Source organism: Acomys minous (genome assembly GCF_964271855.1).
Source record: "Acomys minous genome assembly, chromosome: 7".
NCBI lineage: Eukaryota > Metazoa > Chordata > Mammalia > Rodentia > Muridae > Acomys > Acomys minous.
Window position 1 is genome coordinate 33,949,237 of NC_140488.1, and position 15,418 is coordinate 33,964,654.

The 15,418-nt window shown below is 42.6% G+C and overlaps 2 protein-coding genes across 4 annotated transcripts in view; one reads left to right on the top strand and one right to left on the bottom strand.

The window, feature by feature from the left end:
- ATP1B4 (ATPase Na+/K+ transporting family member beta 4) overlaps window positions 1-15,418 on the bottom strand; it is a 123,431-nt gene that overhangs the window by 61,552 nt on the left and 46,461 nt on the right. The gene's annotated exons all lie outside the window — the stretch shown is intronic.
- TMEM255A (transmembrane protein 255A) overlaps window positions 1-15,418 on the top strand; it is a 57,155-nt gene that overhangs the window by 2,721 nt on the left and 39,016 nt on the right. For all 3 annotated transcript variants that reach the window (XM_084788753.1, XM_084788752.1, XM_084788754.1), the window contains exons 2-3: window positions 4,145-4,287; window positions 14,795-14,857. In XM_084788753.1, coding sequence (XP_084644879.1) covers window positions 4,145-4,287; window positions 14,795-14,857 — 206 coding nt within the window. The remainder of the gene's footprint in view (window positions 1-4,144; window positions 4,288-14,794; window positions 14,858-15,418) is intronic.

Sequence of the window (15,418 nt, forward strand, 5' to 3'; positions counted from 1 at the left end):
CATCATCTCTCAGCTCCCCCCTCCTCCACTTTGGCAACAGCGCCCCCAGGCGCTAATGCACCGCTACTACAACAAGGCATTTTCTTCACCCCCAGCAACACATTTGTAATTTATCGAGCCATCTTTGATGTCTCCACGTCTTGAATAATTTACTAAAGAGGTGATAGTAGTGGATTTCAGCGCCTTTAGGTAAACGTTTGGGAGACTGGCAGAGCATTATAAGGCTCTTGTGTAGGCAGCCACCTGTTTCCAGGGATGCTCAAGGCTGGGACTTCTGAGATCCACTCTGCAGCAAAGCTCACTCAGGTAAGCAAACCCTAATCCACTTAAACATTCGAGCCTGAGAATTAACCTGTCACGAACACTGCAGTGTACACAGCAGGATAGTGAGCATCTTGGCTACCTCCCAATAAAGATTACATGCTCTCTTTTAGGAGGGGGCTATCAAGAAATATGTACAAGGTAAAGCACAAGTGTGCAGAGGCAGCATCCTATCTTAAAGCAACTCACAGCTTGGCTCCTGTCGGATGCACAATCCTGGATCTGGTGGACATTGTATGAGTTGTGGAAGAACCCTGCTGTCACAGTTTATATACGTATTGAGTAAGGCATCTAGGACATTAGAAGCTGAGCTAATGGGTGATTAGGGTAGGGGGCGCTTGACTGGTTAAGGTAAATTTTGTGGTGGAGGGATTCCGAGTCAAATGCAGATGAGGAGTTTTGGTTAGAGGGACTGGAATAGAAGTGAGCTGATCCTGCCTGGAAGGGTGAAGCCAGCCAATAACTGGGTGCCTCTAGAGCTGCATCACAGTCTTCCAGAGCTAGGGTAGAGGTGGGGCACTGCAGAGAGGGAGGGCTGCTGCAGTTCTGCAGGGAGGCTGCTGGGGGAACAGGCAATGCCGACAAGGAGATTTTGGATTCTCACGGCTATTGGTTGCAATAGGTGTTTAAATAGAAATAGTCTTGGTCCCAAGTAGATGGGATCTGGATGGGGGGGGGAAGCTCTTATGGTTTTGACACGTTAGCCACTAAGCTTTCAGTTCTGGGGAGCCTTCAGAGGGTACCCTATTTTTAAAAGTTATTTCTATGAACATAGCCAAATTTACTTGCACACTTCCTCCAGCCGACTTTTTCACTAGAAGGAAAACAGTTATGAGATGTTGCCACTTGTTTGCTTATTTGGTAACTATCAGCTACTGTGTATCTGACACAGCAAACATCACTGTTTTCCAGCTCTTTGAGGGTGTTTTTAAGTAGCTCATAGTGTCTGAGTTTTTAAAAATATATTAATCTGTTAAACAAAACCTAAATAAGATGGTCCCATACTCACAGAAACATCTAAGGCCAGTCCCAAATTGTACTTTAGTAAGAACCGGGTTTCCCTGCTGTCTAAAATCAAGCAACAAGCAGGCAAATGGCCTAAGCCCCTACACTTATCTGCCTTTAGGATCCCTGGCCACACCTTCAGGGTGCTGTAAGGTATGCCTTGTTCCAGGTAGGAATGAACTGTAACAAGTCAAATTGAAATCACTGGCAAATAGGGAGAGATGTCCCTTTATTTCAAAAAGAACTTACCCAGGAGTTCCTTAAAATAGTAGATTCTCCAAGTGCAGTTAAAAATCACTTGACTTTATGTAATTAAGGTCTTTATAATATAAACTAAGGGGTGACTGGCACAGCAGGGGATAGTCTAACTAGCACCCTACAACTTTTCTTGTCAATTTCATCCAAAAACCAATCTTATCTGGAGACCAGGCCCCTATAGGCTGGGAGGATCTTTGGGTTGTTCAACGGACTGAATTTCAATCCAGATTCTAAAGCAAAGGGGGAAAAAAAAGACTTTCAAATGACACCATGTGCTTTGTTGAGTCATTCTTCTAACCTGGCTCCTGTGGTCTTAAGAGTTAGAGTAATATTTGCCAAGAAGATTCAAGGGCTGTGGGTAGGGTTAAAGGTCAGTCGGTAGGCATGAGTAGGTCACTAGGGTGGTACATTAGAAACATCATGCAGACATGCATGCTCCTCCAATTTAATCTCTAAGGCTACACAGTCTCTGTGTAAGAGGCTCTTGGTGTATTTGGGGACAGAGAAAGGCAAAACAAAACAAAACAAAACCAAAAACAAACAAAACAAAACACGGGAGGCTGTGTTGGTAGAATTAGCTTCGAGGCCGACAGTGGAACCAACTGGGAGATTCACAAAATATCTATCATGAAATAGAATTAGGAACCCTGATTTTCAAAACCCTTTAGGTGCTCTGACAGCAGCAAGAAAGGATAAGGAGCCTGTAGGTTGATTAAAAAAACAAAACAAAACAAAACAAAACAAAAAAACAAACAAACAAAAACCCTGTCCATCCTTACCCCTTCTATGCCCATCCCAGAACCAGGCAGTCCAAATTGCTGGTCTTTGTTCATTAGTTTCCTAACAATTAGGTTGCCATTTGCATCCCTGATAACTACCACAAACAAAGGACCCCCATCGCACAGGTGGCTAGGCCTTTTTGTTTTTCTGCCTGGGGGCCTGGCTTCCTAGCCCTCTGCGGAGCAGACTCATTTACAACCCCCCCTTCCCTCTCACCCCGGGGTGGGGGTGGAGCTTTTGTGTTTGTTAGAGGCCTATACTAGCTCAGGCCGCTTCTTCATTTTGATGTAAAACAGTCTGAGAACAGTATTGTATTAGACTTGTACCTGATGAGTCACAGCTCTCAGTTTCAAGGATGACGTCAGGGGAGACCGCCAGCCTCTCTCTCCTCCCTCCCCTCAGAGCCTTCAGCCAAGATCGCACTGGGAAAGACCCATGGTGGCATTTTCTGACACTGTTCTCTATGGAAAGAGGTATCTGCAGGAGGCTGAGAGAACAGCCACAGCCCTTCCTCTCCATGAACTCTCACTCTCGACAAGCCTCCTGGGTCTCTCTGGATCGCCTCCATCCCTCCTTCCACCTTCCTCTTTTCTTTCCCTTTCCTCGAGGTGGTTCAGTCTGGTCAGCTTCTCTACGCCACAGCTCGCATAGGGTGCAGTGAGGCCTCTCTGGACCCTGGGTCTTAAGACAGGCAGAAGCGAAGGCTCTTTTTAGGTCCCTTCACAATACTTAAAGCATTTCTCATACCCACTGCTTCTTTATCCCTAGTCTCCTTATGGCTTCAGGAGAATCAAATCCTAGTTGCGTGGCCTATGTGGCTATTTTTTTTCCCCCGGAGAACTCCAAGGTGGTTAATTGTCCCAGGATATTTCTTGTTGAGGACCCCTTCCTTGTGCCAGAGAAATGCCTGCACAATGTAAGTTAGTTCCTAGTATAGAGCAGTGCTTGGTTCCTTAAAAATTTTAAATTGGAAAGTGGGCCTAGATACCATTTTTCCATCTGACTTAATAAGCTTAATATATATATATATACATATATAAAGCAATATATATATTGCTTAAAGCTATCGTGTCTGATAAGCCCTAAGCAGTAGCATGGGTTTCTTACCATTTGTATTTATGTCACCCTTACATAAGGATAATTCTAAGCTATAATCCTTCTCGTCTACCTCTGCGGATACAAATCTTTGTGGACTAATAGCTTTCAAACATTTATTTTATTACACACATTTGTTATGTGACAAATCTGGTCAACATACCATTTTTAAGTTTATGCATGAGGCAGCAAATGTCAGAAATAAATGAAAAATAAAATGCCGGTTCCTGGCTCAGTTCTGATATTTACACTAAAAATGAAATTTCATATCTCCAGCTTCTAAGAAAGAAGGTTCTTAGCGACCTACTGGCTTTAAACTATTTTCATTTAATCCTCTCATGTAAACACTTCCTATTCATCATATGCTTTTATACTCTTTAAAAAACATTTCACTAAGTGGGTATGACACATCTTTTATAGAATGTCAAAACATAAAATTGTTTTGCTGTTATGTAACGGGTGAGTTTTCTCCTGTTGTTATTTTCAGAGAAGCAACATATTTTTTTTTATTAGAAAAGTGGCACCTAATGACTGCAAAATGGAAAGCTTCATTCTTTTACCATAATTCCATTCCCTAGAGATATCCCAGTTACCAATAGGGAGAGGAAAGAAAAACCTTATTAGTAAATTTTCTCTTCTTTTCCCAGATGAAATGAGCAATTTCAATGTCTCTTTATTCTTACAGGCGCTTTCAATAGGAGGAAGCGAAACTCCATCTATGTCACTGTGACTTTGCTTATTGTGTCCGTGTTAATTCTCACGGTGGGCCTCGCTGCAACTACCAGGACCCAGAATGTGACTGTGGGAGGTTATTACCCAGGAGTTATTGTAAGTACGGAGAACATAGATCGGCTTCTGTAGCTTGCTGGCTACAGCGTTCATGACTTTACTGTGATGGTTTTCAGTTCTGTTTGAATTTATAGTGTTTGCTCTGTCTGATTCCCTCTATTTCTTTGAGAGCACACAGAAAGACAATTCTCCTTAGGAAAAACAGAACCAACGGAGGCTTAGAAGAGTCCCAGTGTCTCCCTTACCTAGGGCTGGGATGCTGAGCAAGTCATCAAATTGTCTAGGGCTTTGGCTTTCTGCTTTTAGGCGATGCTCTTTTCTAGCAGCATTAATTTTGGCTTAGCTGCTGCCTCTCAGCGTTTGTTTTTCTGTGTGTGATAGAGGCCACCTGATCTTACCTGGAACGTGAGGAGAACACTGGCACCCTCACTTTGTATGGCCAACAGCACGCACGCATTTGCAAAAGGGTCATATCCAGAAAAGGTGTGGAAGACATATTCCTAATATGTGCATATTTATTCATTTGTAAATCACACATACACTCACAAAACATGTAAAATGAAAAGTCCAATATTAGATAAAAATGAAATTCCAACTTGAACGTCTATTTTTCATACAAACACTAAAAGGTTACAGGATGTGTGAAGCTTTTTGTTAAAGACGATGCCTATACACCCCAAGTTCAAATGGCCCACGAGCTGTTTGTGAATATTTTTGGCTGGCTTCCAGTCAGGCATGTTTATATTGCCATCAGACCCACTGGTCTTTTAGACTATTTTAAAATATGGCTCGCACAGCATGTCTGACTAAAAGCTTGTATGGGAGGCAGAAGGATCAACTCTGACATTTTTTTCACTGGTCACCTGTTATCAGGGTCAATTTGTAACATCTCAATAGGATTTCCAAATCTTTTGTCCATTTTGTTAGCGTTAATTTTGTTCAAACTAGACAATATAATCTGCTTTATACATAAAGGGCCCTACCATTAACCCTTCAACGCTTGGAACTTGCCCTCCTCACAAAGGATAGCTTCCATGATGCTCTGGCCCTCCTGGCGATAAAGAAATGCCTGTGACAGTCTGTTTACGGAACATTAGTAATAACTTCTGCTCTCTCTCTCTCTCTCTCTCTCTCTCTCTCTCTCTCTCTCTCTCTCTCTCTCTCTTATTCTTTGTTTTGTTTTTTGAGACAGGGGTTCTCTGTGTAGCCTTGGCTGTCCAGGACTGGCTTTGTAGACTAGGCTGGCCTGGGATTCACAGAGATCCACCTGCCTCTGCCTCCAGAGTGCCACCACGCCAGGCAGCTTCTGCTTTCTTCTTTCTGATAAGCAATAAGTAAGAATCAGTTCTAATGATTCTTTTCATAGTCCAGTAGATTGTTTACCTTCCCCTGCAGGGTATGCAATCCATTTCCGACAGTGGAATTTGCTACATAAAAATAGTCTCATTTACTAGCTTGGTAACATAGTGAGACTCTGTCACAACAAACAAAAGCCCCTCCTTTGAGTATGAATAATGCTCTTTAACCCCAAATCTTAAGTCTAGAGATTGAGTCTTATTTTAATAACCATTAAATGATTCCTGAATTGGAACTGCTAGAGTAGAAAGAATAGTTCATTTTTTAAAAAAATTAACAGAGCAAATAGAACAGATGTTATTTTAGGTCTTCACTCTCACTTAAAAGAGAAGTGAAGAGGTTATAGTTGATGCTTTTTTAACAAGCCATTACTGCGAGTGACCAGCTTGGAGCCTGTTGCCTAGGTCACCAATTCTAGTCCACAGTCTCACTCTTCAAGAGCCCTTTTGATGACTAGGCCTGATATGGGGTCTGATGTAAGCTGAACCTCCTTCAAGCTTAAGTTTTGCAGTTTGGGGGAAGGTAGGGCTCCCCACTGCTTTGGGCAGGTGTCTCACAGACACCAGTTGATGCCCAGTGCCCTTTGTTAAGCATGTGATGTGAGAGCTCACCCTGTCCACTTCCTGTGGTGAGGCAAGAAAATCATCTGTCAGCAGAGTTGGCTTTTATTTTTAAAAGCAAGCAAAGGAGATGGGAAGAAAGGAGAGAGAGAGAGAGAGAAATAGGAAGAGCATTTTGGTGGCTGAGAAATGACTTTATAAAGGGTCTGTGTGACTTGGTGTGCTTCAGGTAGCTGCGTTAGTGAAATATCACCAACTGAAGAGCAAATGTTCAAGCCGAGATCCAGAGTAGCTGTGGGGGGAGGGGGGGTATTTTTCATGTTAGTACAAACCTTCTTTGTAGAATATCTGACTGTGGGAGGCTAGGGGAATACATTAACAAAGGAGGAAGGACGCATGACTGCTGTTACTCAAGTACTTGATGTTCAGCTAGCACTGGAAATTAAAGCAGTGGGGCCATCTCTCTCTCTCTCTCTCTCTCTCTCTCTCTCTCTCTCTCTCTCTCTGTGTGTGTGTGTGTGTGTGTGTGTGTGTGTGTGTCACTAAAAGCAAAATTAATAAGAGAGCCACTGTGAGAGGATTGTGCATTTCCCCCATGCCCTCCCCCACTGGTCTAATTTTTACAAATGTGCTCTCTGAATGCCTGTAGATCATTTCTTTAAAATGGGTTTTAATTATACAGAGCAAAGCAGAGAAGATAGCAGATTGAACAGTCGAAAAAAATCCATTTACGTTTATAGGTCAGATCGTGTTATAGCAAATACAATTAGGACTTGTACCTCTGCAGCAGCAAATGCCTGAGAGCCCAGCTTTGGCTGGGAGCGGTGTGCTTCGCTAATTGAATAGTGTGGTCATTAGGGAGTAACTATAGAAACTCTACAGCCGGTGGTGATTTTTCCACCCAGGTATGAGTACACATGATGTGCTGAGCCTGGGGAAAGTGCAGGTCTCACCACCACATCCCCAGAGACTCTGATTCTGGTGGACCCTATGAACGTGGATTCTTTTCATAAGCTAATCTTTGACCAAAAAAGTAATATAAGCTAAATATACGTTTTACTAATCACCCCAGGGAACTATAATTGAGGGGACCAGTGGCCAGACAGAGAACTCAAGCACAATAAGACACACTTAGCAGTAAAACCAGAAAGAGGATTTTAAGACTCTGCACTGTCAAATTGAACATTTTGAATATAAATTATGGTTGTATGGATCTGTGAAAGCATTTCATGTTATCCTGAGCTCAAGTGGGGTTTCCCCTTGATTATGACCAAATGTGTTAATAAAACGTGAGAATCTGAATCTTTAAAATGCAAATTATGGAGAAAGTATTAGATTAGAAGACAATATGGCCCACATTTCGTTTAAATATGAAGACCTTTGGCATTGCAAATACAAAGAGGTGTTTACTGTGCAGAGAGGTATATTATAGTAGCATGTTAACTCATCTACCTGACCTACAAAGCACTGCTATCATTCTAAGATGCATATGCACACGTACCTCTTTAAAGATGAGCCAGCCTGTAGAGGCTTAAAAGTAAGGATTTTTAACCATTAAGACTGATAGAGACAAACTGGCTTATGAGATTTACTGTCATCAAATGTTCAAGGCATGTTCCATTTCAAAAGTGTCCTGAGAAGCTTTCTACTTGGAAAGCCTTTTAAAAAATCCATGCACCTAGGCTGTTGAGTAGAGTTGAAAAGGGCTTGGGAGACTGGGGGGGGGGGGGAAGGTCTCTCCTTTCCTCTAGATTTCTTCTGACTTGGAGAAGGAAGCCTGTAAATGTGTTTCCCAAGCAACTCACAAGGTGGAGTTGGCCCCTTCATCATGAGGAAAGCCTTTCTGGCTCTCTCTGGTCTCAGTGTTATTGTGCTGCAGGGCCGGGTGTTTTCTTTCTGCAGAGAAGCGGGGAGGTGCGGGGTGGAGGTGGGGTGGAGTTTTCTGCTCAATTTCTTGTAGAGGGTCAGTTGACTGAAAACCATATAAAAGTCACAGTAGGATATTAGGAGACAGGGACAACAGGAACATTCAGTAGTCTAGAACCTTCTCCAGGCCCATGGGGCTCTCTTTACCTGCACACGTAAAGACGATGTAAAGAGATGGAAGGACATGTGAAGTCCAGTGATACTTTGAACACCTAGGAAAGAATCAGGAGCCCTGGAGAGTCAGGGTTGCACTTTACTGTAAATCAAACAGATATTCAGAAAGTTCCAGTTTGTTCTTAAACGTAACTTTCAAACTTAGTGTGTACATTTTAAGGATGAAATTTAATCCTGATGTGCCGAGCAATACTTGTGTAATGCCACGAGTGTCTACCCTCCACTGCTTTTTTTTTTTTTAGCCCCTTAGCACTCCCCGAATAAGCACTCAGCCTGGCCTCGATACTGCCACCTACAGTTTACCGAATGCACTCTCTATTGTCTCCAGTAAACCCTCTCCATCACTCTGCTCCGCGGGAGCATTGCTAAGCTACTGGAGTCTCCCATGTCATCTACTGTCTTTGAACTCTGTACCACCGAGGCCTTTCACCCCTGGTTCCCAGAAAAGACTCAGATCTTGCTTTGTGTTCTCTTTTGGAGTATATTCTCATTTACCTTTGTTTCCATAGGTCCATAATTCCTTGACTTGATACCCTATGAGCATATACAGGGGGAGGAGGTCCCCCTCAGTCACAGTCATAGGGGAGGGGAGTATGGGGGAAATGGGAGGGAGAGAGGGAAGGATAGGAGGATACAAGGGATGGGATAACCATTGAGATGTAATATGAATAAATTAATAAAATATATATTTTTAAAAAGTCCATAATTCCTTAGGCAAGATATGCTTCAGGATTTAGACTTTAATTTTGGAGAAAATCACAGTGATACCTTCTGGCACTCAAGTAAGGGTTTGAGAAGCCCTTATGATCAAGTTCCTTCATGGCATATGAATTTTAATAGAAAGTGGGGTGAGGATTATAAGAAAACCAACATCAGTTCAAGATCAAGCTTTACCACCAAATTAGGTATCAGGAGATTCTTTTAGTTTTCAGAGATTTTTTACTTTCAGGGTTGTAGACAGTTTGTAGACTGCTTCTGCTCATTGTAGCCTGGCTTCCTTGAGCCTAAACCTCACAGTTCTCAGCATCACATCCCACCTCAATACCCAACTCCAAATCATAGATTGAACACAAGATGTGCCACTGATCAAATACCCAAGCACTATTTACTTGGGCCTCTGTCTTGGGTGTCTGGGGCTGGAGATGGAAATACCAGTAGGTAGGAAGGTCAATTTCCCCAAAGAGCCCTTCAGTGGGGGCCTGACGGCCCATTTTGGTCATTCTAGCACACAGGGGCCTAAGCCAGGAGGAATGACACAAGTTTGAGGTCACCTGAGTTACAAAACAAGGCTTTGCCTAAAGAATAAAACCCAAACCAAATCAAAACCCAAACCAAAACCAAAACGAAACAAAACAAAAACCTCAAACTTTAAATCCCCTCCAGAAAAAAACTTTTTAATCGGACTCTGCTTTCTAGCCATTTGTCTTTTTACTCGACCAATGGAGAGCAGCCGAAACAAAGAAAGCTAGTTATTCCTTTGGGTAATGGGAAATAGCTATGGGAGCCTGAAAGTCTAGACATCGCCCGATTCCATGAAGCTCTTGATGAGGAACCCCAGAGTGCCTTGCCTTGGGAGCTACCATTACCTTTTAACAAAAGTTGTCTTTATTTATGTGTACGAGAGTTTGTTGCATGTATGTCTGTGCAGCATGTCACAAGAGTGCCTTGGGTCCTCTGGAATTGTAGGTGTAGGTTCCCTGGGAGCTAGCATTTGATTTTCACGATACTGCTGGTTCCTTTCTATGTTTCCACCCCTGAGCTCTCCCTCCATACCTGCAGAGAACATTTCGCCCTTGAAGCTTCAAGGTCACTCACTATTCTATGAACACTGGCCTGGATGTGGTAGCACACATGCTTTTAAATCCCAGCACTCGGGAGGCAAAGGCAGGGAGGTCTCTTTGAGTTGAAGACCAGCTTGGTCTACAGAGTGAGTTCCAAGACAGCCAGGGTTACATACTGAGACGCTGACTTAAAAACAACACTAACAACCGTGCCCCCTCCCCCTGCCCCCGCCAACCCCGCCAAAGCTACTGACTTGTAAGGCCTTAAGATGTGGAAGAATCTGAGGGCTAGTCCTGGCTTTGAGATTAATGTGCTGTAAGACGGTATGAGTTTTCTATGTCTCTAAAGCTTCTGCTTTTCCTTCTGTCTCACGAGAGTGAGAGTAACACTACCACACTCACATCATTCCTATAATCAAAGCTGGGAGAGGTGGGGCACAAGTACACCTTTAATGGAAAGTTCTTCGCATGTAAGTCCTTTCAACAATATTGGTGAGGTTACCCACCTACCATCTAGGTAAGTGATTTCTTATACTCATCACTCAAGAGATGTTAGTTCCTTGCCTACTGAACTCCGCGCAGTCTATGAGCTCAGAAAAAAAATGCCTTCTTTTCTATGGAAATTTAGAGGTACGTTTTATTTAGCAGCCTACCTTGAGCGAGTGGCACCACATACTTTATCTCATTTGATCCTTACAACACCACGATTTGGTAAATACTTTTATGGCTTCCATCTTTAATGCACTTTCAGATTACATTTATTTATTTAATTTTCAACGTTGTCCTGGCGGTGCGGTGGGGAACATGAGCAGACGTGTCACAAGGCTGGTGTGGGAAGCCCGAGGACCGCTTGTGGAAGTTGGTTCCTTTTTTAACAAAATACGGATCCTAGAGGTTGAACTCGGGTTATCAGGCTTGGCACCTAGGGCCCTTCCCTGCTGTTCTCTCACTGGCCCCATGGTTCCCATTTTATAGATGAGAAAGGTGAAGCACAGTGTTTAGCAGACTGAGCCAAGGTCACATGGGTTATTAGTAGCAGAGACAGGGATATGGTCTGGAACGAATTATTCTTAGTTCACGGAGTGCTTTGTTTTTATACCCTGTGGTCCTTCACTTATAGTCTATATCTTTCACTGGACTGTGGGTTCGTAGAGGTCTGGTGTGCTGTGTCCCTATTGATCTGACATATATCTTGTGTTGAGGTTTAAGGAATTGAATGGATTGGACTAAATTACACTGGAATGAGATGGAGAACGAATGGAATGAGAAGCATCGAGAAATAATAGACAAGCCTGGGATTTCCAGTTCAGGAGAGTGTTCCAGGCATCACCATTAAAGAGTTTTTTGAGAATGTCAGAAATCACCAGTATCTTTGCTTCGGTCTCCACTAATGACTTGTCTTGTTTCTGGGACACAATACATGACAACGTGGCTTAAGGAAGGTCGGGATTTATTGCAGCTTACAGTTATGGAGGACACAGTCCATCATGCAAGGAAAGGCATGGCAGCTCAGCACATTGTAGTCAGAGGCAGGGACCAGAGAGTGACAAGTGCTCATGCTCAGCCAGCTTTCTACTTTATAGGCAGTTTGTAACCCAGCCCATGAAATGGTCTCGCGCATGCTCAAAGAGGATCTTCCTCTGTCAGTTAAACCTTTTTGTAAACACTTACACAGACATAGCCAAAGGTGTGTTTCCGTGGTGAAGATAAGGGTTTTTGTTTTGTTTTGTTTTGTTTTAAGGGAAGTTTATTTATTTATTTATTTAGACCAGGCTGGCTTCAAACTCATGGAAGTACATCTTCCTCTTCCACAGTGATTCTCAATTCTGTCAAATTGACAAGCAATTTTAGCTATTATGCTGTCTTAGGGAAACACTTGTTCAGGTTCAAAAGATGGTGTTTGAGTATCTGTGGGAACTGAGAAGCCATTTGCTTAAAGGCCATATTTTCCCTGTGAGAACTTGCATCCAAATTTCCTTCTATTGTGGCTATAAGTGGCTCGGAATGCCATAATACAGATACTTCATAGAATTCCTTCCTATATTTCGTGTGAAAGTCAGACCCCGCTCTCCACTCAACTGTGGAGAATGTCATGTCCATTGGCTAGATCTGGGTAGGGGTTTGAAGTTTACTGCACGTATTGTCCTTGGCTGGTGCCATAGTTTGAGCAGGACCCCTGGGTGCCCCATATTTGACCACATCTCCTGGAGGGGGAGACCTGGTGGCACACAGAGGAAGGATAGCAGGCTACCAAGAAGAGACATGATACCCTATGAGCATATACAGGAGGAGGAGGTCCCCCTCAGTCACAGTCATAGGGGAGGGGAGTAAGGGGAAAATGGGAGGGAGGGAAGAATGGGAGGATACAAGGGATGGGATAACCATTGAGATGTAACAAGAATAAATTAATAAAATATAAAAAAACAAAAAAGATAATTTCTCCCTATAAAAATAAAGCCACGAAACATATTGGAGAAGGAGATAAGACAAAACATGGACACGTTCATGAAATAAAAGAAACAGTGACACAACCTCCCCAGTTCACATCACATTAGAGCAGTTTGAAAACTGTCTTTTGGGTCAGTGAGATGGCTCAGCAGATAAATGCACCTGCCACAAAGCTCAACAACTTGAGTTCCATCCCAAAGACTCAGGTAATGGAAAGAAAGAAATGACTCTTTCAAGTTTCCTCTGACCTCCACTCACACACCATGGCACTCCTGTGTGTGTGTGTGTGTGTGTGTGTGTGTGTGTGTGTGGTGTGTAAACAAAGATAAAACTCTTAAAATATAAAAATGTAAATGTCTTTTAAAAATGTAATACTGTGGGAGAGTGTCTCAGTGGTTAAGAGCACTGGCTGCTCTTCCAGGGTTTGATTATTCCCTGTACTGATTTGGCAGTTTACAGTCATGTATAACTCTAGTTTTAGGGGCTCTTGCGTGCTCTTCTGGCCACGGAGGGCACTGCGCACAGGTGATGCATAGACATGCACACAGGCAAAATAACCATACACATAAAATAATGTACTTTTAGCTGGGCCTGGTGGTGCATGCCTTTAATCCCAGGACTCAGGGAGGCAGAGACAGGCGGATCACTGTGAGTTCGAGGCCAGCCTAGTCTACAAAGTGAGTCCAGGACAGTCCAGGCTACACAGAGCAACTTTGTCTCAAAAAACCCAAACAAACCCAAATGTATGTATGTATGTATGTATGTATGTATGTATGTATATAAATAATTTGTGGCTTTAACATCTAGAACAAATCAATATATTCTCAGTACTTACTGTAAATCAAGTGCTATGCAAAGTTATTTGAGTGTATTATTTATGTTAAAAGTTATTTGAATGTATTACTTCCATTAATCCTCGCAAAGCTCTATAAGATAACATTACTGTGGTCCCTTCTATTTTATAGACAAGGAAAGTGGCTGAGTGGTTAGTCAGTCATAGATTGCACAGACATTAGTAGAAGATCTGTCTTTGTACACTAGGCTAGTGTTATGACCATGTTTACATTGGTATGCTTTGTGGCAACACATCTTAGTTATACATGAAAGAAGATTGTGTGGGAGGACAGTATATGTCAACTGTTGCAGGAGGATAGTCTCCGTAGCCTGGGATAGGGTGGGCCATTCATTCATCACATATCAACGTTGGTTTCCCAAGAATTGTTGCTGGTCCTGCAGAAGGAATCTTTGCTTCCTTTCAGTCTTCCATTCTTGGGATTCTGAAGCAAACAATTAGTTCCTTGACATGGCCTCATCAGATCGAATCCTTGGGTTCAATAGATTCCCCAGCCTGGATGTAAAGCTTGAGAGTCTTGTGTTGAAACAGATGCCCAGGAGTGTCAAGGTCAAGGTGCTGAAGAGGAGTGTAACTACACCACTGAACTTGTGTTAAGATTTATTGGTCCGTCCCCACCACTTTTTACTTCTTCCATTTCTATCTCCATCAATAGCTATTGGTTAGCGATCATTTTCAGCTGAGACTGGCAGGCTTGGTCCACTAATGGCAGGGCTGAGGGGGCAGTGGGATCTTTTCCAGTGAGCCGTAATCCCAGCCACTTAGACAGGGAAATTGTTTTTTAGGGTTTTACACTGCCATTTCTGCTCACCCTTTAATGAATGCTTTCTGTCCATAAATGAAGCAGAGATGGAAAAAGAGGTGAATAAGTGCTAACATAAATTGCAGCAGGCCAACCACAAATACAGGCTTTCAAAAAAGTTCTTTTCTATTTCTATTTTTTTTTTTAGTGTGGGTTAAGGTGCTTGCTGATTTCTAAAGTATTTCCTGAGTTTGATTAGCATGCCTGATGCATCAAAAATTGCCTTTGCAAACCTTTATTCTGTAATCCGTGTTTCAGAGTGGAAGACTCTTTTAAAAAGCAGATACAGATCAGATGTTAATGTGTGCTTTTCCCCATTATATGTCTCTTACTGAATCACCAGTCACATTGCTAGGTAATGGATATTAAAATTGAAACAGGGAGGCTCTAAAAAGCTATAGTTGACCTTTACTTTTAGTCTGGGGGCACACGAGCTTCTTTTTCAGTGTGAGTCATGGCTACAAGAGAAACCTGCAAATAATGGGAGACTATACTTTCATTGTACATAGTGTGTTTGTGGAAGAAGCTACATGTGGCTTTGACATTTACACTCCAGTTCTTTTCCACTGTCCTGAATCCTGGCCACAGACTGGAATGAGTGTGTGGGCAGGTTAATTGTCTTCCTAAATGCTATGTTGTCTTACAGCTTGGCTTTGGATCATTCCTTGGAATCATCGGATCAAACCTCATTGAGAACAAGCGGCAGATGGTAAGTTTTCATCCTTCTAGAAAGCTCAGTGTTTATGTGGACAAGTAACACAGCTCTTAAACTTATGCAAATTTGCCCTCCCAAAGAAAGTGTGACTTCACCTTTCCCCCTAAGCCTCCAGGGAACTTGCCTCACAGTGAGCCAGTGGTTTCTGGCTGGTTTGCATCTCTTTAAGCTTTTTCATTCATTCTCAAAGGAACACTTCATGCTGTTCAATCAGGCTGCTGTTCGGGCATAGAATGCCTGTGTTTCTGTAATATATATTACTGCATCCCTGAATTAGTGACTTTCACAGCTTCCTTTTGGTTACATAATCTTTTGGAGAAGTTTTCATAAACAAAAGACTAAAAAAAAACCGTTTAGGAGATGATAATCTGGAGAATTTCAATTAAGAAAACAAGTGTACACTGGGCATGGTGATGCAGGCCTCAAGTCCTGACACTCAGGAGGTTGACACAGAAGGATCCAGAGCTCAGCTCAAGATCACCTTTGAATAATTTTTGAGTTCAAGGCCAGCCTGAGCTACTTGAGATCTGGTCTTAAAACCAAAACCATAAAAGC